Source organism: Vigna radiata, chromosome 11 (assembly GCF_000741045.1).
Source record: "Vigna radiata var. radiata cultivar VC1973A chromosome 11, Vradiata_ver6, whole genome shotgun sequence".
NCBI classification, from domain to species: Eukaryota; Viridiplantae; Streptophyta; class Magnoliopsida; order Fabales; family Fabaceae; genus Vigna; species Vigna radiata.
This window is the reverse complement of record NC_028361.1, coordinates 571,335-597,728: the sequence shown is the minus strand read 5'-3', so window position 1 is coordinate 597,728 and position 26,394 is coordinate 571,335. Positions and strand designations below refer to the sequence as shown.

Genomic DNA, 26,394 nt, shown 5'->3' with positions numbered 1-26,394 from the left:
GTGTGTAGTATTATTTTCTGTAAAGCATTACAAGATTTTTTTTTAAAACAATCAGTGATTGTACTGAAATATTTTCCTACATCAAAGTCTAGTAATGACATTGACAACTCAAATCAATTCTATGGCCTTCATTTTTAACAAAACAGAGTTTCATTTTTTTAGCGTATCTGCGTGAGAATTACCATATTTATCTTAAGCAATTCTTGGCATCTGAACTTGATAGTGAAAATGTTCATCAATAATATTAGAGTAGCTAGTCTGTTTCACTAAAATGGAAAATGTAGAAGAAACTCACTTAAGTAGGAGATATAAGAAAGATAATTCATTAACTAATTAAATTAATGTTGAGTTGAAAATGGTAATCCTGTGTTAAACTGAGGTAATATTTATGTAATTTCCTTAACGAATATAAAAGACTCAGTTACAGTATGATGGTAGTGGATGTTGTTGTGTAAAGAGAATGCTTATTGCTTTTCTCATGCGCAAAGCCATGCGATCTCCAAATGGGAACAATGTAGTAAAGTGGTTGCTATTTCATGATGACACTCACCAATCACTTCACAAAACATGTTAAATATACAGAAAACTCATCATGGTTGCAATGAAGTGCAGTAGCCGCACAGGTCCAAACCGTTTTCTCCGACATTCTTGCCTTTCAAGTTTCACAAACTTAAACCCATAACCACTCAACCAAGATTATCATGTCGCAAATTGTAAGGATACAGAGTATATTCTCAATTATCAGTATTTTGGATCAAATTTTAATACACAAAGTCCTTATGCTTTTACATTTGTTACAGAGGTATGCTCTATATTAGCCAAAAATATGAAGACAGTCTTAGATCCACTTTCACCTTCCAAACTTGATTGCAACAATGGGGCCACCTTTTTCATATTAAAAAGGAGGTTTTCATCAAAAGAAATAATAATAATAATAAAAAGAAAAGAACCAACTAATTAACTTCTTCATTCTTCAAGTTCCATTCTCCATCTCCCTAGTGAAAAAGGATATATAAAGATCCCAGAGAGAAGAGAAGAGAAGAGGCTAAATTACTCAAACCTCAGTAAAAGGAAAAGGTGATTCCTAATTACTGTGCAGAGCTTGTAGCCATGGCATTCGCAGAGAAAGCTGTGGTTTTCTTGCTGATGATGATGGCAGCTTTTCAAGTTTCACACGCAGCTGTGCACAAGGTTGGGGACTCATCTGGCTGGACCATCATTGGTAATATAGATTACAAGAAATGGGCTGCTACCAAGAACTTCCAAGTTGGTGACACTATCAGTAAGTTCCCTCGCTCCAATTCTTTACTTATTTTCATTGAGACATAGATGAGTTCGAGATTTTCTAGGAAATGGAAAATCCTTTCAACCTCCTTTAACAAAACAAAACCACCTTATCAAAATATTCGCTTGAAAGAACTAAAAACTGGTAATTTGTGTGATCAGTTTTTGAGTACAATGCCAAGTTCCACAACGTGATGCGAGTGACACATGCTATGTACAAGTCATGCAATGCATCGTCCCCGTTGACAACCATGACTACTGGGAATGACACCATAAAGATAACAAATTATGGTCACCATTTCTTCTTATGTGGCATTCCTGGTCACTGCCAAGCAGGGCAGAAGGTTGATATCAACGTGGTGAAGGTATCTGCTGCAGCAGCACCAACACCAACATCAGCAATGGCATCTCCAGTTCCACCTGCTAATGTGCCAGCACCCTCTCCGAATGTTGCATCCCCATTCATTGTTGCCAAAGGAGGTGTCGGGGTCTTAACTTTGGCTATGGCTTTGGTTGCATTTCTTACTCATGCATGATTGGGAAATTTATACTTGTTAAGAATATGTTTTATTCGCCATTTGGATTTTTTATTTTGGACATGTCAAGATATTTCGATACTTTTTCATTGTCACGATCCTTGTAAACGTTTTCGAATGACAAGAGATTTTCTTTTCACGTCAGATTTTTGGATCGGTTGAATAAATATTAACCGAAAAAAAGGTTTCTGTTACAATTATTAAATGAATAAATATTATACAATTTAAATTAGACAAAAATATTCAGTAAAAAAGGTTTATCTCTGTTAATTAAAGGTAAAATTTTGTCCTTATTTTAATAAAATGTTCATCCCTATGTGTTATGTGAAATGCGTTTATCATTGGAATATTATATAAAGATTAATAATATATTTTTGTTAACATAAAAAGTAGAAATTACTGTGAAAAGTAGTTTGTTGTCAAGTGAGATCCCGTTACTATGTACACTGTAGATCATGTTATTGTGTTTAATAAATATTTGAATTTTAAATTATAAAATATCAATTCGTGGTAACTCATACGGTAATATATTTTCCAACAACTGTTTATCCTTTTGTAGTGTTTTGTGATTACTTCTATCATATTAATTAAGTCACAAATTTTAACATAAAAATGAAAAATAATGATAGAACTAAAAAGATGTTAAAATTAAATACCATTTGAATGACTGAAAAAAAAATTTAAATTGATTTGAATTTTCTAGCATTTAATTTATAACTATTGATACTCTTAAATTAGGCATCCGTTATAACAGATGGAAAGCGAAGAAAGCAAAGATCTAAACCAAAAGAAGAAATGAAAAAGAAACACGGATCTTGAAAGACCACACTAAAGTAAACTATCATTATGATGAAATTTTCCTCCAGTTGCCTAGTGTCTAATATACAAAATTCTAGGGCATGCTGTTTACAACCCCATTCCTAAATATTGGTTTCTCTAGCCTACTTGAACATGAATACAAAAAATAATATAAATAATAAAGAATGATCTTCAAGGAAAATTGAACGCGGAAAGGATTCGAGTAAGTTACAGGCGGCGTTAGTCAGGTATCTGATTCTGGAGCAGTCCGTTTAGCAATGGGCGCTCCACCTCGGTATTCCTTGTCGTCAATCTTTTATACTGATGTCCTATCCTGTGGAGAGAGACAACCATATGAATCCGGGTAGATTCATAATTAATCTTTCCCAAGACAACAACAATTGCACAGATTTATTGCAGAAAAAATACCACGAAATACAAAGATACATAGAGGTTTCAGTCCCATTCATCCTCTTAATGGATCTAAAAAAGTATATCTTCATTAGAGGTTATTCATAATAATAAAAAAAAAATCATGTTTCTTTCGAAGAGATAATCTCACAAAGCTGTGTCCATAACTGCGTTCACTTTCTGCGAATTGTGCACACAAGGTCGACGATATATTTCGAAAAGATAATTTGAGTAAAAGATAACACTCCGGTTTTGGGCTAGGGGATCAGTCAAAGCAATAAACAGCATAGTAGACATGCCTGCAAACCTTGACAATATAAATAGCAATAAAGAAAAAACTAACAGTTTTTAGAATTTAGAATATAAACAAATATGATAGGCATAAAATATTCAAATTTAGAATTTGAATAAACTAAATAGGAGGTGTAAAGCTTCAGAGACCTTACACTAGTTGACTGAAGCTCTAACGTATTCACATTTTTATTCTCCTGTCCAATTACAGAGTACAATAAGTATAAAGATAAATTTATGCAGGTTCAACTCCAATACACCAAAAGATTGAACAGTTACTAAGATTACCTCAATCAACAAATCTTTTCTCGTTATCAAACCAAGCACACGAGATGGTCGAGGAACAACAAATAAATGCCTTAGACCAAGTTGACGGAAAAGATTGTATACCTGTTTTCATCGGTTAGACATCATGGTCATCTGACAGCCAAAATGGATAATGGAAATGAAAAAAGATTATTTAATTCACTTTGGATGACACACCTTTGTCAAAGACATATCTTCTGGTACAATATACGGTGAGGGATTCAAAAATGGAGCAAGATCAATGTACATTTCTAAGTCATCTGAACTTAGATGTATATCCTCGATACATATTCCTTTACTAGAAACAGGCTTGGCAAATTCACCAGAATCATGCCTGGAAGTTAAGGAGTCATAAACAGGGCATCATACAGATGTAAAACACCTAACCGACAATTCACAAGAAACCTTACCTAATTGATCTGGTCCCACCTCGAGAATCCGAGGGTAAAGGGCTATGCTGGAAATCAACCTTTGACTGAAGAATTACCAATAAATGACTGCATAGAATAAAAGAATAAAGAAGGTTGAGTTTTCAAGAGATGCAAGCTTTAACCTCAAGTTGCAACCAAAATGATAGAGTATATAAAGTTTCTTTATCTCATTTCTCACCTACGAAGCACTAACCCAATAACAAGTGGTTCTCCACTTCTTGTGTGATCAATCACCTTGCATAGTAAATTGTGAAATACAACTAAGAAAATGTAAGGAATAATGTTCAAGTCAAGATTAGCACAAGAGTTATACATACTGGAAAACCATTGTGTTTATTGCTCCGCAGAATGGAGACCACATCTGAAACCTTAACAACACGGGGGAAAGAGACCACCTTCAATAGACAGATTTAAGCATACATTTAGCGCCCAAAGGAATAGCTACAGTAAAAAGCATGCGAAACATAGTTTACCAGTGACAGCCTCATTTTTCATAAATGTTAACAATAAAGGCAACATTGCCACCTCAACTAGCACCCATTGATTTTAGGTTGTATCCACTCTCATAATTTAATGCTTATATATTCAATTAGGGCTTTATTTTTTAATTCCCTCCTCCTCTCCCTCTTTTACGTGCCAAATGAGAAGAAATAAAATATTCCAATCTTCCTTTACACAACACAACCTCGGCCTTTGGTTATAATAGAATGCATCCAGAACAGCCAGTAATTCAACTAGGCTTTAAACTTGGGTGACCCTAACCCGTTCTACGTTCCAAACTATTTCACCACTGGAAACACTGAAAGAAAAAAATAACATAAACTGGACAACTGCTAACAAGAATTGAGGTGCAAATTGCATTCATCTTTCCCCTCCCACTACTAGAAAACTTCCATCAAAACACAACTTAATTAGACAACATCTGTTAATCTATATCCAACTTCTTAACTAATACAGCAAAACACACTCAGTGAATATGCAGTTTCTTAAATAATTTTTTAAAATTATATTTACCCTTCCACTCCCACAGGCTTCCTTTGCTGTCATATTTCGCATCTCATATTTAGGCCTTGATTCCAGTAACGGAATGCCCCTCAATTGAGCCTGCTCCTCATAGATACCTTCGTTAAAAGCATCACCAACAGCCTGTAATAGAAAAGCTTAGTGCATTGTCTAGTGATTTTTTTTTATAGCAGGGAGTTTTCACATGCATACCTTTGATATAAGAAGAACAAGCATTATAAGAGGTAAAAATTTCAAGTTATTTGAGATTTCAACCATAATCACACATAGAGACACTGTCATCCGCATTGAGCCTCCAAGAAAAGACGCAGCTCCCAGCAAAGCATACCTGAAGATAAGAAAATATCAAGTGTAAATTTCTATTAAAATACAACTAAACATGACAGTGTCATAGGACCCATGAAGGAAGAATAAAAGGAAATAGGGCAAAATAGATAGAGTTGGTTAATTGTGGTTACAGAATTCAATGGGTTGTTAGGTTCAGTCTGATGCTGTGTCATTAAGAACAGAGCAATAAATCTATTATAAAAAGGGGAATCCTTTGTAAAGCGCAAACCCCTGGAAGAACTCAATAGATGTCCTTCGTTGCTGATTTAATAAACACTACAGTTGAATAGAATCTAAATATTTCCACTGTTTTTACATGTCTATGTACATGTAGATATATACAAGTGAGAACTAGACCAATTGAAAAGGACAGATCCTATGTGATCCTATAATTTGGGATCAAATCATGAGTCCAAATTGTTGCAACAAGGAAAGCTAAAAATTAGGAAATATTGCTATCAATAAGCCAATAATCAATACATAATTATAATAAATAAAGAAAACAAAAAAAATTGTAATGGACCCTCCCTAAAATGACCAAGAAAAAAAAACAAAGAAATAGGAGTGGACTGTAAAACAAAACAAGCTCCTCCTTAAGTAATTTATTTGAGAATTGAACCTTCGACTCCTTATAATTTATCTTTTGGAACTATATACAATGTACCAACATGTAAAACTAGGGATATATAGACAGGAAAGAACTAATAAATACATAAATGTCAAATATGAAGAATAAATACTACCCCCTATAGATCAAGCGGGAACAAGTCACTTGATAATTCATTAGTACAGGATCAAACAAGGACCGATGTCCAATATGTCGGTCAGCTCTTCAAATAGAGAATAAATTTTCCTTGAGACATCATAAACAAGGAGAACATGGAGGAGGGGAGCATGTATCTATCACCCAGAAAACGGGATAGAAGATTGATCAATTGATAAAATAGATGTCTTCTAACAATAAAACCAATTCATATGGATAATAACGAAGCAACCTATATCTTTGTCACCATGAATTCAAACAAAAGCAATGAGTAAACTCACGTTCCCTCTTCAATGTTGAGCTTTCTGTAGTATTTTACAACGAACATGCCAACAAGACGCCCATATGTTGATCCTATCATTATACCAGGAACAAATTGACCAGCTGGCACAGCAGTACCAAACGTGACCACTGCTAAGGCATAAAACATAACCTACAAGATAATAGAAATAATAATTACAATATAAACATGTAAAGCATCACAAGTTCCAAGTGAGAACTTTTTCTAATATAGGAATATGAAGAGAAATCAACTGCAATTCCTGTAGCAAGTTTGATGGACAGAACCTCCCTGAGGAGGGGAAACCATCCATTTTTTGTGCATTATAATCAGAAGAAAGCGCATATTTACAAACCCTTTTGGAAAAACCATACCTACATACTAAATACTTTAATTACTTTCTGTTATTGGTTCCTATGAACTTCTACCCACTGTATTCTTACTAGAAACTTACATGCAGGGCTACGTGAAGATACTAGAATATACCAAAGTCCAAGTTTGCTATAATTATAACATTGAAAATATCACAGAGCTAATGTTTGATGTATGCAAAATCCAAATCAGTAAGCAAGAATGCAATACCAAAAAGGTTAATAAACTTTGGGAACTGTACTCATTTATTGTTTTTGCACTGAACAAATTCCTTATGGCATCATCCTGAAACAAGAGTAGTAAATTAATGTAATGTAATAAGAAAAGAAAACAAAGTAGAAAACCAGTTCATTCAAAACCTGTGTATTGAAGAAAATAGTTGCAAGATCATTGTATTCGTTGTCTTTGCTACAATAAAACTGCAAAACACAAGGAATAGAACATATTCAACACACAGAAGTAATTAAAACAAAATGAGGCATCTCAAATGTCGCTAGAAAGGAATTAAATTCAAAAGAATGTCTGCTCTAGCAGCATAAGGGAAGAGGGGCAAAGACTTTGGAAACAAGCTATATGCCCTCTGTTTGACTTCATCACTTTCACAGTTCCATGCCCCCTTTTTTCAAAGGAATCTCCAGTGACATGCAGGGAGAGAAACCTCACTGGGTTTTGAGCCTTTTATTTTTTATTTTGGTTGAGCCTCTTCATTTAACTGCTTTCTTTAGCTTTTCGTCAAAGGACTCTAATTTTCTTTTGTCTAACAAATTTGTTCTTTTATAAAAAAAGAAAAGAAGACTACATGAGATATGATTTATCACAATAACAAGCAAAAGCAAAGTGCTTCAGCGGTGTTTTAATCTCTCATTCCCTCCCACTTAGGTAGCACTGAAAACATGTTTGTTTTGTAAGAAGGAAAGAACTGGGTGAGAAACAGATGAGAAATAAAGTGAAAATAAATGTGAAGATAAGGATATAGATAATTAAAATTCAGTAAAAAAAATAAACATGAACATGAAGCACATGAAAGAAACACTGTAGAACAAGGCTCTTACATTTACATAATTCCCATACATTCCAGGAGGTCGAGGACATTCAATACCAGATGCAGGATCAGATTCAGGGCAAGGAGTACATTTTCTTAGAAGTGGCAAGCCAAATGAAATCACTGACGTTAAAATGGATACAAGGCATGCTTCAATAATCTGCAATTTAGAGGAAAGGGGGAATGAGTGAAAAGAAAATAGATGAGAAAAGAAAACGTACCAAAGGAAGAAAAACAAAAATATTATTGAATATTGACCACCCTATTGATTTTTCTGTATTTTACAAAACCATAGAAGATAACAATCAGATCAAAATTAACAGCATACCTTGACCTTGTTCCCTTTCATGTGAAGATGATTCCGTCGCCAAGTGGTAATATAAAGAGTAAGCTGGTTGAATAAAGCTCCTACAAATTATTGATACTATATCAACAAAATCGAACAAGATCCAAGTAAAACCCACAGCACAGATGAAGCCCAAAATAAAGGAAAAAATTACTACCTAGTAGACCTCCAATAACCCCAATAATAGCCATTGGAAATAACTCTGCAAAGGAATAATCCTCTTGGCCACTAAAACCAAAATCAGTCAAGAAGGGGAAGGAAGAAAACAAATATCTGACTATTCAACTGACAGTTAAAAAGGTTATAGCTTAGATCTTAACTCTGATATATCCCATATTATAAATCCACCGGACCCAAAATGTCCACATTTTCCACTCTTGCACCATCCCATTGCAGCTCGAACCACAACAGCCACAACAGCAGAAGTGAAGAAGACACGCCACATTAGTTGACTCCTCCACCTACAATAGCACATGAAAAAAGTATTAGGTATAAAAGAAATAAACAAATATAAGAACAGACATTACTACCTTTACTGCACATATCTCTAAGAAAACGGAATCTTTGATCAAGAATTAAAATTTATACCAAGATGTAACCTCTTCCAAAGCAAACAACACACCACCAACTGGAGCTCTAAATGCAGCAGCAACTCCAGCAGCACATCCACAGGTTACCTTTAAAGATATCAATGAAATTATAAATGAGCATTTCTTCTTTCACATTTAGGATTGGAGCAGATTATACGAAAAGGAGATCATTGTGTTTTTGGTAAAGGTGTGGGTAATCATGGAATACTATATACAAACAGTACGTCATCTCCTTTAATTGGATAATATTTATAAAAAGTAACTAATAGGAACAAAGTGGTTTACAAGATCGCGGCGATCCCGGTCACTTCTGAACACTTGAAACCACCTCGAATTTATATGATACTTAGTGGATCCACCCTGTTTAAGGACATCAAAGGTTATCTCATTAAGTTTCTTGCTTGCAAGCATATGCATACACACACAATAAAAATCACACAAAATTATGAAGTCAAATAAAAAACAAATTGACAATTCAAAATATCTAGATTAGAAAATATCTTTATTTAAATTTTAAAATAAAACTTGATTATACGAATCTAGATTTCACTTTTTTTTCTCTATATTTTGATCAAGAGATTAAAAAGTCCTATATAAAGGTTTATTATTTGACAAACTGCCCAAAGTAAAAAATTGAAACTCGGTGGTGTTTGTCTTGGAGCATACAAAAGACACAGAAAAGTGTCAATTAGGTTCAGAGTTGTGGCTCTTCTCCCTTTCAAACCCACTAAAAAGAGCAAGCACAGCTTGAGTGGAGCAGAAGCTATAGATATAGCTAGAGTACTGTCTGATTTGCTAGCTCTGATGGCTAAATTATTTGCGTTTTTGTCTACAAAATTTGTCACTCTGACCACAATGACCGAGTGCAAAGTGATGGCCTTTGGATGACAACACATAACAACCAACTGTGGAAGAATAGCAGGATTTTCCACAAGATGTGATTAAACAATTTGCATAATTCACGCTCCAAACTGATATAACCAACTATTTACATCATCAAGCTGAAGAACCACCACTTGTCATGATCTCTTATGAGACTGATAACTATGTTACCAATACAGGAAGAACTAAGCTTCTTTCTACATGTGTTCAGAGAGTTCAAACATAAATAAGATGGACCAATCATTAAATCAGGCCAGCCTGATCAATACCTCCAAGCTGGAATTGGGCTAGCCTGATGATTTTTGGACTATAACTAGACTAGTCCAATCACTAATTTCTGGCTGAAGTTGACACACCCTGATACGTTCATTATTTTATAGGAGAAAGGAATAGCCATGGCTATGGTAATGCACAGAGGACTTGATTGGAAAATGCTTAGTACGAAGCAAAGATCATTTAAATGATTGATTAAAATATAACAGACACTTCAGCTCGTATTGATGTCACATTTTAGTCTCGTAACTATTTAGATTAAATAGAGTAGTGATAAAGAGATATTTGTAAGGTCTCGTGCATGTATTCACTGAATGGACAGAATTTAACACACTATACAGATACTAGCACATCTGAGTAGTAAGTACTTACTTGTCCAAGCAAAGAAGCAATACAAGCACCAGTATGAACAAGAGGACCTTCTTTACCCAAGGCAAGGCCTCCACCCACTGAACCAATGCTTCCAAATATCTGTGGCACATAATTAGAACTCACAAGTTAGACAGACAAACATTTCTTGAGGACTCCCTCTACCCCTCCGCAAAAAGAAAAAGCCAAGAAGAGGTAATCCATCACACCTTTCCAACTAAAGTTCTGAAAAGAAGGATGCCGTGAGTATCAACTCCTGAACATTAATGAGAATTAGCACTCTAAATGTACTGGGAATCTTACAGGATCAACATCCAACTCAAATTTTAAAACCTCGGGAGAGTTTATCTCACCGTTCAAGTAACCCTTGATTTCAGGAATACCAGATCCAGCAGCTGCTGGTGCAAATTGAGTGATAATATATACAGATGAATACACCAAAGCCAAGTTGAACAGAACATACACAACGAATCCAGCAATATATGACTTCTGAATTATATCAAATGTCGCCGAAAACTTCCAGCCAGCAAAATTTTCAACAGCAATGTTGATGAAAACAGCAGCAAGTCCTGTACCTGCAAGGAATCAAAGAAAACTACGTAAAAAGAAATTTCTGAAACTGCTATAAGGGTGGTATAGAGATAAATGCAAGGTGAGAACCAAACTTAAGTGGTGTTCAATAAAATTGGAAAGTTCCACACCAAAAGTCACCAAATTCTCAGTGGTGAAAATTTAGTCTTATAGGTGCTAGGGGAAACTAGTCGAAATAAACAATTTAAATCATTGTCTGCGAAAGAGTTATAGGACCTCTTCCGTCAGACATTTTCACAGCTGAAAATTTTCAGAACTCAGTGAGTAGAGCTTTAAAACAAGTTCAAACTCATGCTTCGAGTTCACATCTTAGCTTACAACACAACCTAAATGAGCTACAATTTTATAACACTTCCGCTAATGCTTGCCTTCAAATTAAATAGTTCGCTATTCAAAAAAAAAAAAACAAAAAACTAAAGCACCGTACAAATGCCAATGAGCAAGGCGAAGAACCATTTCACCACAAGCAAATAGCTCACATACAGCTTCCCTCGCTGCGCCTAAAAATAAAAAAGCACAGCAGAATATCATTTCATAATGAAGAAGCATTATAATTAAGAAGATCAATAGATCAGAATAACAGTTAAAAGAGAAGAGCAAAACCTGCTCCTCACGGTAAGCAAAATTCTCTATAACTTCATAGTCAAGGCTCTCAACACCGCCTCCGTCGTTCTTCTTGATGAGGCCAACGGCGTCGTCGAGCAGCTGCGGTTCATCAGAATTAGGAATCCGCGACCAAACGAGCCTCGCCGTTTCGATGCCGTTCTGGAAATGATTCGCCAGCATCGTCGGTCGATCGGAACCGAAACTCAAAACCTAGAAAACAATTCCAAAACCGGCGCGTGGTTTTGTTCTGATATATATTACGGTAGATTCAGTCGCGCATCGGTAGCCGATCAGCAATTCATGGAGTGCGAAGCAGCAGTGTCGTAGGCTACTCTCTTTCTTCACTGCTGTTCCGTCCTTTTCCCTTTCAAAGGTGCGTTCGTTCGTTATTGTCCTCACTTTGTATTTTGGTGTACCCAATTTCTTAAGTTAGAGGGGGCACTGAATAATTTTCCAATACGGATAGGCCTACGTTTGAGTTTTGAGTTCGTTGGTTGAGAACACATATAAATGCTATGAACGGTTGGTAGTTCTCGTATTCTGAGGGGCCGCTTACTTAATCACATGTTCTGAAACAGTAAATGAGTCCTCTTCTGTTAACAGGTTCAGGTTTTATAATTTCATTAATTAATTAAGTAAGTAATTAGTTTAATTAATTAATTAATTGGGCTATGATTAAATTTAAAATAGATGCACAGCCTGGAATGCGACACTGTTATTTTTTATCACGTTGTGTATCTTGGAGACAAATTCTCAAAAATGGCTTCACTGGAGGAAGGGATTTATAGATTTTAATTTTTAAAACATAATTGAAATGAAAAAAAAATATATATAAGCAATGTCTTAACCTACCAAATTGAAAGTAATTAAATTGCAAAAACTTAGTCAATATGTGGATCACACTGTTCATAACCTACCTAATAATTCTCATCGCAATCGCCTTAGTATCATTTGGAGCATCATTTAGTATGTTTAAAATACAAGTGCATCGGACCAGTTTTTTCTTTTTGTTTTTTCAAATAACGTGTTGTGTGCTTCAATTTCGAGTTTTTTACCCTTATCAATAAACTTAATTATCTTTTGTGGTTGATTGCTTGATCTTTGCTTTGCTTTTGTTCTAAAACTAGTTTTAAATTCATGCTTATACTCCGATTAATATTTATTAGACTTCTTTAACAAGTGTTTTAATATATTTTTTTGATTATTTATTTATTTATTTAATTAATAAATAAAATAATTTATCTAAATATTTTTTTATATTTATTTATATGATTAAATTTGTTTAATTTTTTTGTTATACTAATCTAATTAGTATAAATAGATTTATCTAATATATATTTTAATACTCATTTAATAAATTTTGTCATATTCATTTAATTAATAAACAAAATGATTTTTCTAATATTTTTTTTATTATATAGACTCATTTAATATAAATTACTATAATTATCTAATTTTTGTGTATGGACATAATTATATTGTATGTATTTTAAACTCGTCTAAATATAAGTCGTTCTTTATCATAATAAATATGTTGCAAATATATTAGAAAAAGTTTTTAATAATGATTAAAATGTGTGTACACACGTTTAAAAAATTATTTATTTATTTATTTTAAAAATCAACTTACTTTAAAATAATTTTAAGAATGTAATATGGATTATAGTATATATTTTAAATTAATTATTTAAATATATATATATATATATATATATATATATATATATATATATATATAATAACTTAATATATATATTTATTGTTAATGGTTTTTCTTAAGATAAAANATATATATATATATATATATATATATATATTATAACTTAATATAAATATTTATTGTTAATGGTTTTTCTTAAGATAAAATTATTATTATTTTTAAATGATAGTAATTTACAAAATAAAACTAAAATATATATTTTAAATTTGATTTTATAATGGACTAAGAAATGAAATATCATAAAAGAAAAAAAAGTATAGAAAAAAATAATCAATATCATAAAAATATCAAATGACAAAAAAAAAAAGCTAACCATCAAAACATTTATCAAGAAAATAAACATGTATAGAAAGGTACCATTCTTAAGGACTTTTTTTATTATATTATAAGAGATATTAAATATTTGTTTAATTTTTACATAATAGATAATATATAATAGACAACTAATTGACAATATAAATTCCTGTCCATGTAAAAATAAAATAAATATAAATAAAAAGATAGAAAAACTAAAATCGTGTAAGTAATCATCAGTATTGTAAAACGTAATAGTAGCTTTCAAAATACATTTTCCTCTTTAAATTGTCCTTCAGCAATCTGATTATCTCATTTTTGTAAAGTTTTTAAAATTTATTCATTTTGGTTAATTTGAAAAAGAATTTCACTGGTTTACGGCATGATAAAAGTTTAACTTAAGAACATAACTTGTGTACTTTCAAATTTAAGAATTTTGGTATGCATGATTGCAAACAATGCAGTGACATTGACAACGTTGTTGCTAACTAACTTGGTATATACATGACTGAGATCACAGACTATCGACAAATCAACTAAATGAATACAAAGGATGGATCACATATTCATGTTGAACATAAACAGTAGAGACAGTCTATGATGGTTTCCTGCAGAGACATTCTTTTGAAACACAACACAGCACCATACTCTACTCTGTACATGAAAGCCACTATAACCATCTCCTTTATAAATTTAAACGAGTTCCATTAGTTGCTGCGAGATATCTGCACAAAAGTGAGAAACACTATTAACTAATAAGCATGCCTAATCATAACTTCACCCAGAATTTTTTGACAAAATGATTTGACATGAATGTTATCGTAAGTGGTCCTAGCACTTTATTCCGTCTAATAACTACCGTTGAATATGGGAAATTCCTGTCATAATTTTGGAAATTTATACATTAATCTAAAATATGGAAGTCCAATCAGATTTCTCACACAACCCTTTTGAAAAGCTACAGAGTAAAAACCTACATTTTAGATTTCAGGTTTCAAGTGATTAGATTAAACCAAATTATTAAAAGAAACAGTGAATTAAGAAAGAGATTGACATGACATCAGACACTATTATTTCAAAAATAATCAATTGCTGCAATATAGTAACGAAATTGCTTCTTCTCCTCTAGCGAAAATCAACCACACTCCGCTATCTATTACTGATGAACCCCTTTAGAAATTAAAACAATATAAATTAACGATGTTTAAGAGAGAAGGAAGGGGGAAGTGGTTGCAGAGTACCCCGTATAATGGATGGTGTTGTCCCAAACTCCTGCCATATATTGTGATTAGCAGTAAGATCAATTTTCAGAAACTTTGAAGCAAGATATGCAGCTCCAGCAGCAATATGGTGGGGTTTATACTGAAGCCATAGAGAGCTCTGAAGACTGCAAAACAACATTTTTCAGCTTCAGAAAATCACACTAGATGTGTGCGTTCTGCAAGCATCTCTTAACATACATTCAGAGATATGCAAATAGTAAACTATCAGAAGCAACAAGAACAGAATATTCTTGTAAAACTTTTCACACATGTTTTCAACAAGAACAGAAGATTCTTGTAAAACTTTTCACACATGTTTTCACCATATCTGAGATCATGCAAACTATTGAAATAAGAAAGTTAGATAAGACGTACAAAATTGAACATTGATTCCAACTGCAAAACACAAATTTACTTACTTTTCTTACCAACAAGGCAGCAACTCACGAAGAATACTATTCCAAGAATCTCTGCACAATTGCTGATAGAGTACCCAACTATAGCATTATCTTATACTCATTTAGAGAATTATTCAGATTTCCAGGCCAAACATGTTGTAGGGGCTTTAAACTCCAGAAATCTATGTAATTAAAATCAGAATGCATACACAGGGTGCTGCACGTTGCAAACAATTGAATCTTTCAAAGCTAATATGCCAATGCAACATCTTCTGCTCTACATTTGGATCTGGACAGCCTTGCTAATATGCGAATCAGAATGCTTGTGATGAATGCATCCTATTCTGCCCTACTGATTAACTCACTAAATCCTCTACCACTGTCCATATTGTAGGTGCAAATTGTAAGTTTAAGCAACATTACACAATTCAGAACATCAAAAAAAAGGAAGGAGAATTTGATTTATCCTTTCCCAACCGAAAGCAAAGTAGATTAGAAATATATTCATGATAATTTTAGTGCAAACCTGCAGCTAATCATGGATAAATAAGTTTACCTGAGTAATCTCAAGATAGAAATTAATATAAAAAGATAAAATCCAACTCCGGAATGGAACCTTCCTTGACAACTTAAGTCACTAAAGCTTCAATGTACATTAAAAACAGCAAGATGTGAAACAGTGTGAAAAATGAAAGAAGAAGGGGACAACATCTTCAAAACAAACTCCAAATCTACAATGTGAATCGTGAATTGTGGACATCTCATTGTGAAAAATAAAACTTAAATACGATAAGTTGGCTGCAACATGCATTTCCAGATTTATAAGGAAATGGACATCTCATTGTGAAAATTACATGTATTCATGAAAAATTAGTGCTGGAACAAGAGGATGGTTTTCGAAAGCCATGGTTAAGGATCCAAGAACTCTCGAAATCATATTAAGGGATGAATAGAGAAAAATATAAAGAGAGGGTAATTTTTATTATATTGATTTTGAAGAAGTGATGAGCTTATGTTTACAGCAACTAGAAGTTCGCCTAACTCAACAAGTCAGTTATAACAACAGCCTGACAAATTTCCTTAATTGATAGTGTTAGGAATTTAGGCTGGTAATATGTATACGCTCCATTTAAGGTTTTCAACATAAATACTTCTGCAGCAGCCCGGCTTCATCTAAAGTAAGATTTAATTAAAACCATGGGCATACTTCCTGCAGCAGCCTAGGTTCATCTAAAGTAAGATTTAATCAAAACCATGGACAACAATTGCCCAACTATTGAAAGTTAATCCCACGATAACTTAACCTTATTGCTCAAAGAAGGTGAAATTATAGATTCTGGGTGACAAGATTCTATTGTTTTGTTACTATTCCTATTGATTTCTATAATAACCGGCAACCGTTTCCCATGTACTATTGCAAAAGATGGCCAGTTACACCTTCAAATGCGCATTTCCATGACAATCTTAATGACTAGTCTTGATGTCAAAAAACAGTGAGATTACAAGTTTTGATCAGATAGAAAATCCAAAAGCCGACATTAACAAGAACAGGGTATCAAAGTGTGCTAAAAAATAGTCAGGTCTAAATCAAAAATGGAAATCTCAAATGTTTCAACATATATTATCCAAAACACCCATGAGAAGGAAATAATCCGAGTGAGTAACCAAAAATTCAACGTGGCTAGAAAAATGAAGGGGATAGAGACACCTTGCACAAACTCAAAGATGAGCTCTCCAAAATAATAAAGGAAACAGTTTAAAACAACAGGATTTTATCAGCATATTCAAACTCAAAAAACAGTTTCCTAAAAATGAACTAATCATTTAACAAAGCAGGTTGAAAGAAATAAACAAAAAACTGAGACCAGAGGAGGAAACATAGAAAGCAACCCAGTACATGACACTCCCATAGTAGGGGCTAGGGAAGGGTATATACATGAAACATTACCCAGTAAAGCGGAGACAATCTCCAAGTTAATATTTTGAAAAATTATATGCTTTCATTTTTTCTTCTGTTTATTATATTTAAAGTGCAAAGATAACCTATTTGACCTCATTAAAAAGATATTATTTTCTCATAAAAAAAGGTAACCTATTTGGCTGAAGTTATCAGAATAACAAACCCAAAAGCATGGAGGGTTTGTCAGAGGACTAGTAGTAGCTATCTTGGGCTGCCAAAAGAAAAGTTTCTTAAAACTTATTTGGATAAAATTATCCGTAAGCATTTTTAAAAAAGAAAACAAAAAGGAAAAAAAAATAAACTTCTCAGTAATTAGTTTATCTAGAAATTAAAAGTAGATTTTTGGAGAAACTAACATGAGAGAAGTTTTACAAGTAAGCATATGCATAAATAAATTCTAACATATGATGTTTATGGTGAAGTTAATTTCATTTTCTTTCCAATTATATTTGGTAAGTACTTGAGTAAAAGGTTATCCATATTCGCCCTTAGTGGCAATCCATTAGACTATCATCAGTTCACTTTCAGATGTAAAACAAATGCTCCATGAACATTAAGCAGCATATCAAACCACCAGCATAAAATGGCATACGGGGTAGCATGATAATGATGTGAAGATCCTGCACTATATGCGTGCCAAAAGAATCAATACCCCATGAAAGATTAATTGCAAAGAGCAGTTGATCTAAAGAAAAATATTAAGAGGTTGAACATAACCTTCGACAAAAAATTAGAAGAGAGACACCAAGGCTACTAGTTCTCTAGACCTCAAGAAAATATGCATTATGTTTTTCAGGCAATTGCTATGTATTACATTATTCGAACCAAGTCAAACCAATAAAAATGGTGTCTAAAGAGGACATCAGGTTGAAACAATACATACACATTCAAACCAAAACAGACTGAAGGAAATGGAGGTTTATACGTATTTGATGGGTTATCTGCACCCAAAATCCAGCAAGTCTATTAGGCTTATGGCTTAAAAAGGAGAGAAAAAACATTCCTGGAGAGTAGTTTGTTACTGAAGAGAATTGATGTATAAGGGGAGTCACACAGGATCGTGTCATCTGTATTTGTGGCTTACAACTTGGGCTATGTATATGAAGTTTCTCCATAGCATGGAGCTCCTTATTTTCCCTAATTTCACTTTTCTTTTCATCAATAAAATATATTCTCCCAGCTAGATACCATCTGATCCTATAATTTGGTGTTTTCATTGAGATGCAGCTGTGAGGGAGAATCTATTGTGTGCAAACTTGTATGGCTTCTCAATGAATTGACACTTTAGACACTCATGTGGGAACTGTTGTTGAATACACTCTCAATCAGGAGGAAGTACTGGTGCATAATCATTATTTGATACTGAAGGAACATGAGGTACAGCTCAATGATCACTCAGCTAAGCTGGGTTCCTTGCTGACCAGCATTGAGGATATTAGGAAGTCCTCTGGCTTGACATTTCAAGTTTTCACAAGGATTACAGTGCCAACAGAAGAATTTGTATTCCTCATCAGTCAGCTCAGGTGTCATCAATTATCGCTCCAAATACCTGTTGTCTCTTGGTAAGTTGAACTTCCACCTTCCTGTGCAGAAATGTATTTTGTTGAGCAAGAGACACCACAAAAGCTGTTACTCCAACTGGCAAAAATATGGATGGAGAGATTGAGGGAATGGCATGGCTTTGTTCAAGCTGATGAATGAGGCAGAACAAGAATTGGACAGCGAAAGGCTCAAATGAGCTCCTTTTGACTAATATGGTAATCATCATACAGGGAACCTGTTCTTGAAATCAAAGGGATTTTTCCAGGAGGGAACAGGGAATATACGTAGACAAGTTTGAGATGCTTGCAGCTCAAATAAAGGACCCTTGAATTTGATTGTGGGCTGGGGCACAGATAACCCATTAGTAACAGTACATACTGGGTTCACAAAATGAGTAGGACAAGCAAACATACTGTTGCGATTGCAGAAAGTATAAAACTAACAAATATGAAAACTCACCCTTTGCTGATCAAGTTCAATGCCAGATTCACCAAAATGGTCTTTGATGGGCCTAATTTGTCAAGGATAGATGTAAGAGGTGCATATGGATGCTGCACATTGAGTTCAAAATTTAGAGTAGTAAGCAGCAATAGCTCAGCCTCAAGCACCCGGTCATGATACTTTTCAAACCAATCCTGAAAAACAAATCAAGTCGATGAGTGAAAACTAAGCTTAAACTTATTTCAAGGAAGAAAATGCCCAAGATTCTTTTGTAATGGAGATTATTTTAGAAGCCTCCAAGAAAAATGTTGACTGACTTGAAGTAACATGCTGCTTAAATGACACACTATGTCTCTAAAATTTTATTGAAGATCAGCAATCATATCCACGAGTAACAGACGTAAATTATATATTCACATGAAATTGATAAAGATTGTAAAATTTTTTCCTTTGTCTCCTACCAGCATGTTACCAAAAGAAGTGAGAAAATGTGCATATTTTGAAGTCTACTCACAAGAGGAAGCAGATAACACAGCAAAGTAAAATCTTTTTTATATAAGATTTCACTGGATGCTCGCAACACACTATTCAAAGGGCATGGTGTATCCTCTGACTTTCCAGCAAGAAAAAGGGCAGCAGTAGAAATTAACTGTGGCAGAACACAATCAAAATTAATCAAACCACATGTTGACCATAGAGTCGCAACTTGGAAAAACAAATATGTCAATGCATATTTGTTTAGATTAAATAAATCATATAAAATATTTCATGGAAATTATCCCATCAGAATAGTTTCTATCTGAACTTTTTTTCAATTTATAACAGTGTCTTCTGCTATATAATTTCTTACAAAAAAAATATTACTCATTCTATCAAATATGTCTTATACTACTAATGACAGTTGGAAAAAAAATATATTTTTTATACAAACACGAATTGAAATACTACAGTAAATATTTCGATGATGGCATTTCTCTAAAAAAATGTATGATGGAATCTTATTAACCAATAATAACTTGAGTCTTAAATTCTTTCCTGCAATTAAATATGTGTTCTTTGATGCTAATTTGATACTAATTTTATATGTTGTACCACATTCGAGTCATGTCTTATCTAAAATTTGTCAATTCCTGTGTCCGTGTTGTATTATATTTCTCTTATCCATACTTTCAAAAGAAAATCCATGATAAAACTTGTGCACTTCTTGAAGTGTGACAAATTCCACGAACATTGTAGTTTTTCTGGGATCGTGAAGCAATTAGTAAGAAATGAAGCAGGTACTCAAAGCTAGAGGGTAATTAGACTAACAAATCTGTCATGGCAAGCATGAGATCTTCGAACAAAAAAACGGTGGCACAGAACCATGGCTGTCCCGATGGTAGTTTGAGGCCTACAAAGGAACATATCAAACTTTACACAGGTATAAGACAAATGATTAATTTTTAACCGCAGGTAACAATATCATAAACATATATCCAGTAATTTTATGATGTTAATGGTTTTAAAAACAACACGAAGCATGCGACCTGCAATGTGAATCTTACAAGTTAAGCCACATCCCAAGATTTTGAATGAAGGCACAGTAGGAGTAGCGCAAGTGTCTCTCGTGAAGTACATCAATACCATCTTTTCTTGATGGAGAACATCTATCAATCTCATCCCTTGACATAAACACCGGCTCTTTATCTTCAAATATAGAACAATCAAGCTTGCATATAGGTGATATCGAAGCATCGACGTTGGACCTTGAAGGAGGTTCTTGAAAGTTAACAGAGGTAGTGGGAATATTGCTGTGGACAGTGGAAGGAAGATAGTGTTTCTGGTTGTTTTCCCAACTAGGAGTTGAATGTTTTCTCCTTTTCAAAGATGAAGGCACAACATCGTGCTGAACATAGTTACCGTAATCAAAGTTGTGGACATTAGCATAGAAACCATGTTCTGCCCAGTAGTGATTACGAATGTCATAATTCCCATGATGATAGTTGATCCTGCTTCGCTTCCGGTTGCCATGGTTGTTGTTTCCATCAAAGGTGGGACAACAACCACCATGTTGATATCCTTGTGCTTGCAAATTCCTTCCAAAAGACATAATTCCTGCAAAACCACTATAATCACCTGTTTATTGATGAAAACTGGTTTTATTTTACAAATCTCTTCATATTTCTTATATTCTACAATAAGCGACCTGTGGAATCAAATTCCGATTCCATCATTCGTATGCCATAATGTCACCAACGAAATTTCAATAATTTAGAGTCCAGACCGAAAACAAAAGGTTCAGAGACTGAACATCCAATATGTCTTCCTAATCTTATATCACAAAACTCATAACATAAAATTCCTGAATGAAAGCATCAAATGGCACAGAGGACGAAAAATCGTAGAATTAGACGGTGGAAATATTATCACCGTTCATATCTTGTAGAATGTAAGTGAAGAAAAAAACAATGAAAAAAAATCCAATATGATAAATGAGAATGGGTGAAGATGTACCTGAATGAGCAGAAGAACAAATCTGAGAATATTACTGCGAAATAAAAATTTGGAAATTGGAATTGGAATGAAAATTCAGAGTAATAAGAGAGATTGAACAAAGAACAGCTTGCCCTGCGCCTCTTAGCAATTTGAAGACGAAGGGCAACTCAAATAAAAAACAAGTTAACTTCCAATCTAGTTTTTTTTAGTTAATTACTATTTCTTTTTACTTTTGGAAATAATTAATTGTAATGTTCCCAAAAAAAATACTTATTTTTAATTAATTTTGTATATTGATGTTAAGATTTATTTGTTTTTAAATTGATATATGGAATAATTATAGGATGAGTAAAAACAGTAGTAGAATTCTAACAGAAAAATTAGTATAACTTGCAACTAGGATTTTAAAAGAAAAATTAGAAATTTTAGTCCAATTTGGTAAAAGATGTTTATTTTAATTAGAAAGATTCATTCAAATTTAAATACAAATTAAAATAAGATTAGTTTAATAAACAATCTAATTTACTTCTTTTTAAAAATAAAATAAAATAACTAAGAAACAAAGTGAAGATTTAAGATTAAAAAGTTTATTAATAAACTTGGAAGGTAATTTCAATAAAATCCTAACATAAAAAGATTCTAGTATTTTTTTAACAAGATCTCACACGAAAGATAACGAATTTATAGTTGAAGGAGTAAGAATATCCATAACTTCATAACTTTACTTTATAGAAGAATCCCTGTGAACAAGTGATATTAGGAAAGTAATAAGTGATATATTTTTTAAAATTAATAATAGTGACAAGAATTTCTTGTAGATGGACATTTTAAACTAGAAAAAAATAGAATGAAGATGTTTAACATCTTAAAAGTTATAGCTGATTAAATTAACAAAAAAACATTATAATCCATAACAAAAGAAATGACAAAATGTAACCAAAAGCTGATGCCCAAAATAAGTAATTTGAACTTCGCACCTTTTATAATATAATAAATATTATTAAAACTATAAAAGTTTGCATTTTGACAATATAAATATAAAATTTGTATAGCAAAAATTTATTTAAATATAAATATTTAATTAAAAAATTTGAAATCGTGTGGTAGAAAACTTATAACATAAGTGTGTGGTTTCCATGTAACTTTTAAATACCGTATCAAAATATTATTATTGTTAATAAAAAACCATAAGAATAAAAGTAATACAAATAATGATAGGATCCCATTCATTTATATTTATTTGATACATGATATAAAAGTAAAATTGTCATCAAAAATTAATTTATATATTTTTTCAAAAATAAAAAATAATTGTGCCAAATAATTGTAAAAAATTCGTATGTATTAAAATATCATTTATCAAAGTGGTAACATCTCTATTTTTGATTTCCCTACTCCTCTAACTTTTTTTTGCCTTCTTTATTTTTTCAGCTTCTCAAACCCTACACCTCTCACCTTGTGTTGGTTGCAAATCCTGATTTGTATACATGTTTCATGGTAAGATTTTTATGTTAGATGAACCTAATTTATGTAAATCTCATTTTTTTTTTCATACATTTTTATATTTTATGTGTAAATATCATCTTTTTCCTATATTGCACTCCTTGTTTCGTTCAAATTATTTTCTATTTCGAAGAGATTGTGGGTGATAATACAAGTGCTCAAAGCACAATACGTAGAATGTTGTATGATCATCGTCCTGTGCAATTGAACCAAGATGATCATGACAAAGTTTGTCTGTAGATTCCATAAAAGAAGGTTCTATTTTACTTTAATATTATAAATAATTAATTACTGGAAATGTCATTTGTAAGATTTGTATAAAGATTTTTCGATGTATATTCGTAACTATATATGAGAATCGAATTACATTTTTATAGTGTGGATAAATATTAGTCATTTATAGGTTTATAAAGAGACTTTTATATTCTAAGTCACATATAGTGAATATTTTTCCTTAATGACTCTCAATACTTCGATTTAGAAGAGTCATAAAATTTAAAACTTTAATCTTAAACAAAAACTTTTAGATCATTGTAAAAAAAAAATAGTTAAAAATTTATTGAGTTCCAGTTAAGGATATATATTATCTAATTTGATTGCAATAGAACAAAATCTTATTTACAAAGATTTGGTTTGATAAAACATTAATCTATAATCAATTCAAGTTTGTAATGACACAGGGATAAAAGTTTAGCATTTTTAAATAAAAGTATGAGTGATAATTAAGATAAGTGAGATTGATTAAGTTCAGATGGAACTTTTCTTTCACTCAATTGTACTATCGTTGATTTTCTAAGTTATGTCTTTTATTTTAGTTTTTTTAAAAATACTTTTAAATGTAATTTTAACTTCATTCATGTAGTATTAACACTCAAGAGTACCAAACACAATGTGATTCTTGCTTTAATAAACAAGACTCTTTTAATCGACTAAAGTCGTAGATCCATTCCTAATATATACCAAACATTAGGAAATTAGATTGGATCAACATCAAATAAGTTCCACTATGTTGAAGTTGATGAAATATGATGAATGACTAAGTCATTAAAGCAATGAAAATAAATCAAGTAATCAACACAACAAGAACATATATAATATACATTGAATCAAGTGCATTAGAAATCATTTATAAAAGTCATGTTTAATCCCAATTAGAAGATGTTTACAATAAATACAGATTAGTTTTTCTCTTTCCATGACTTTCTAAAGATACTCTAATGTATGTCTAAGCACTTTATGGAGTTTCTCTGTAAATGATGTAGTAATAAAAGTATTTTTTGTTTTTAAAAGAAAAATAGTGTGTTATCATGAAATTTTTTCTCTAAGTGAGTTTTCTTTCCTACTTAAGCACACGAATGTTTGTAATAAAAGTTTTTTTCATATATGATTAGATGTCAAAATTGTGACTTAACCACGTGACTCATTCAACATAAACATATTAATTTTTCATGACTTCTACACTCATATTTTGTAATTAAAGACAAATGAAGTTTGTTTTATTAAGATTTATGTCAAATTTATATAATATATTTACAATGAGATACGATTTTATTTAAATTAGAGAATTATCAGAATATATCTTAACAAATTACAAAGATTTTTCTCGAAGTTATGAATTTATATCAAAAACAGTAAGAACTTATTATGGAAAAAAATCATTTATAGGTATGGTTAAATTTATGGGTATGATTTAATGCAGTGTTTGTTGGGATCAGAACAAGACTAGTTTTATTTTATAATATGACTCTGGTTGTCTTGTGAAGAAAGCATCGAAGGCAGTGTCATCCCACCAGTAATGGCACGAATCCTGCTCTGAATGCATATGCTTCCATCGCCATGGATTGAGATTCGATCAAAATCAACTGACAACAGTGACAAGAAACTGCAATGGGTCCAACGTTTACAAAACCAAACCAACTAGGTTGTTTCTGCAGGATCAGGCAAATTTTAATTACTGCAATGCTACTAAATATATTGTTTTTTCTGCTATCATCTTTCGCAAACATATATAGTCACCCACGCAAAACCAATTTGATCATTGGCCTTCAGATCTGCAAAAAAAAAAATGACTCTACTACTCTACTGCATGTTTCGTTGTGTACAACCAGGGCAGAATCTAGAATCATCTGTATTAAAATTATATTTTATTTTAATGAATAATTCAGTTATAGAGTTTGAGTAATTAATATGGTTACGTTATTGACTTAATTGTTCAAAAGTGGGCAAGAAAGTGCATTAATAAACAACTTAAAGGGACAATTAAAAAGAAATAAAACTCAAAACTAATTTTAGTTTCTGCAAATTTTAAAATTAAAAACATTGAGATTTTAAAACTAAAATTTTAATTTCTAAAAGCATTAACTTTTGTTTCATGTCTCTAGAAGAGTGTGAATTTGTTTTACAAGGCAAATTAACTTGAAAATATATTTTTACTGTGTTTCCAAAGTTATATATTTGGTGGTGGATTATTCAGAAAAGAATCAATGTTTATTTTTTAAAAGATAAATAACAAAAAAGAAATGGTAAGGAAAATCTTATTTACCTTATGATGAATATATTTACCTCTCATTTTTTGATATAATTTTTTTTTTGTGTCTCTCAATATTTCTGGGTTGCAGGAAAAATTAAAACTTTCTCATTCCTTTGTTAAAAATAGGTTTAATACCTATTTTGGTCCCTCCTTTGGGAGGAGGGTTTGTTCAAAGTGATTCCTCCTTTTTTCAAAAGTTCACTTAAGTCCTACCTTTTGCAAAAACTGTTCAAAGTGGTCCTTCTTGCTAACTGCGTTAACTTTCTTAACGGCACAGCTGTCAGGTGGCTAATATTTGCTGAGGTGTAACGTTTTGGCTATGCTGGCACTGTTGTGTGTTTTAAAAAAAAATAATTAATTGTGACGTGGAATTTAATAAAATTAGGTTTAAATTAAAAATTGAATTTGGGGTTAATTGGGGGGTAATTAATTAAAAATCCCATTAAGAACCTTAATTGTTTCTGGAAATCTAAAATGGAAAAAAATCCCCAATCTGAATCCTAAGATTTTGGTTAAAATAAAAATTGAAATTGGGATAATTAAGTAAATGATTTTGGTCAGATGCAAATTTGGGTAAAATCTGCGATTTTGATTGGGATTTTTTGGCAATTGGGATTAGGGTTCATCTTGATTGGGATTTTCTGGCAATTGGGATTAGGGTTCATGCTTGTGACCACTGCAGCACAGGGCGAATCGTTATTGCGAAAACTTTCGTCTTTATAATCCTTTTCCGAAACCAAAAAGTTGC

The 26,394-nt window shown here is 32.3% G+C and overlaps 3 protein-coding genes across 7 annotated transcripts; 1 reads left to right on the top strand and 2 right to left on the bottom strand.

Moving 5' to 3' along the window:
• The first annotated feature begins 763 nt into the window (after nt 1-763).
• On the top strand, nt 764-1,964 carry LOC106777283 (mavicyanin). Its single transcript, XM_014664853.2, has 2 exons — nt 764-1,282; nt 1,447-1,964. Exons 1-2 carry the CDS (start codon nt 1,111-1,113, stop codon nt 1,818-1,820), a joined length of 546 nt encoding a protein of 181 aa, XP_014520339.1. The 5' UTR covers nt 764-1,110; the 3' UTR covers nt 1,821-1,964.
• A 652-nt stretch (nt 1,965-2,616) lies between these two features.
• Nucleotides 2,617-12,052, bottom strand: LOC106777769 (chloride channel protein CLC-d). 2 transcript variants are annotated; one of them, XM_022787430.1, is made up of 25 exons: nt 11,519-12,052; nt 11,343-11,415; nt 10,678-10,899; nt 10,534-10,580; nt 10,328-10,426; nt 9,086-9,160; nt 8,799-8,887; nt 8,531-8,671; nt 8,368-8,438; nt 8,193-8,272; nt 7,875-8,024; nt 7,182-7,241; nt 7,033-7,107; nt 6,452-6,603; nt 5,273-5,408; nt 5,072-5,203; nt 4,375-4,452; nt 4,236-4,291; nt 4,037-4,123; nt 3,804-3,960; nt 3,609-3,710; nt 3,471-3,517; nt 3,181-3,336; nt 3,048-3,101; nt 2,617-2,952 (listed from the first exon to the last, which is right to left on the bottom strand). In XM_022787430.1, the coding sequence occupies exons 1-25, from the start codon at nt 11,699-11,701 to the stop codon at nt 2,859-2,861; spliced, it is 2,616 nt and encodes an 871-aa protein (XP_022643151.1). In that variant the 5' UTR covers nt 11,702-12,052; the 3' UTR covers nt 2,617-2,858. The 2 variants fall into 2 exon arrangements, with proteins under 2 accessions (XP_022643151.1, XP_014520999.1); XM_014665513.2 differs by lacking the exons at nt 3,048-3,101; nt 3,181-3,336 and having other exon boundaries at nt 11,519-12,049.
• A 1,838-nt stretch (nt 12,053-13,890) lies between these two features.
• Nucleotides 13,891-21,780, bottom strand: LOC106777965 (cyclin-T1-3). 4 transcript variants are annotated; one of them, XR_001377001.2, is made up of 8 exons: nt 21,632-21,771; nt 20,683-21,243; nt 20,447-20,528; nt 19,653-19,787; nt 19,157-19,332; nt 15,217-15,574; nt 14,777-14,922; nt 14,194-14,260 (listed from the first exon to the last, which is right to left on the bottom strand). XR_001377001.2 is itself a non-coding variant. In XM_014665809.2 (7 exons), exons 2-7 carry the CDS (start codon nt 21,225-21,227, stop codon nt 14,229-14,231), a joined length of 1,116 nt encoding a protein of 371 aa, XP_014521295.1. In that variant the 5' UTR covers nt 21,228-21,232; nt 21,632-21,780; the 3' UTR covers nt 13,891-14,228. The 4 variants fall into 4 exon arrangements, 3 of the variants coding, with proteins under 3 accessions (XP_014521295.1, XP_014521294.1, XP_014521297.1); XM_014665809.2 differs by lacking the exon at nt 15,217-15,574 and having other exon boundaries at nt 13,891-14,260; nt 20,683-21,232; nt 21,632-21,780; XM_014665808.2 differs by lacking the exon at nt 15,217-15,574 and having other exon boundaries at nt 13,892-14,260; nt 21,632-21,772.
• Between the last annotated feature and the right edge of the window lie 4,614 nt (nt 21,781-26,394).

What these genes read in the sequence shown, in the direction of transcription:
- LOC106777965 (XM_014665809.2), bottom strand. Translation starts at nt 21,227, where the DNA reads ATGTCTTTTGGAAGGAATTTGCAAGCACAAGGATATCAACATGGTGGT. An exon ending in ATGCTTGCCATGACAGATTT is followed by an intron (nt 19,788 to 20,446) that starts GTTAGTCTAATT and finishes GTTCTGCCACAG; the next exon opens with TTAATTTCTACTGCTGCCCT. An exon ending in AACACCATCCATTATACGGG is followed by an intron (nt 14,261 to 14,776) that starts GTACTCTGCAAC and finishes ACTTTTGTGCAG; the next exon opens with ATATCTCGCAGCAACTAATG.
- LOC106777769 (XM_022787430.1), bottom strand. Translation starts at nt 11,701, where the DNA reads ATGCTGGCGAATCATTTCCAGAACGGCATCGAAACGGCGAGGCTCGTT. An exon ending in TTGCTTACCGTGAGGAGCAG is followed by an intron (nt 11,416 to 11,518) that starts GTTTTGCTCTTC and finishes TTTTATTTTTAG; the next exon opens with GCGCAGCGAGGGAAGCTGTA. An exon ending in CTTCAGTCAACTAGTGTAAG is followed by an intron (nt 3,337 to 3,470) that starts GTCTCTGAAGCT and finishes TATATTGTCAAG; the next exon opens with GTTTGCAGGCATGTCTACTA.
- LOC106777283 (XM_014664853.2), top strand. Translation starts at nt 1,111, where the DNA reads ATGGCATTCGCAGAGAAAGCTGTGGTTTTCTTGCTGATGATGATGGCA. An exon ending in CCAAGTTGGTGACACTATCA is followed by an intron (nt 1,283 to 1,446) that starts GTAAGTTCCCTC and finishes TTGTGTGATCAG; the next exon opens with TTTTTGAGTACAATGCCAAG.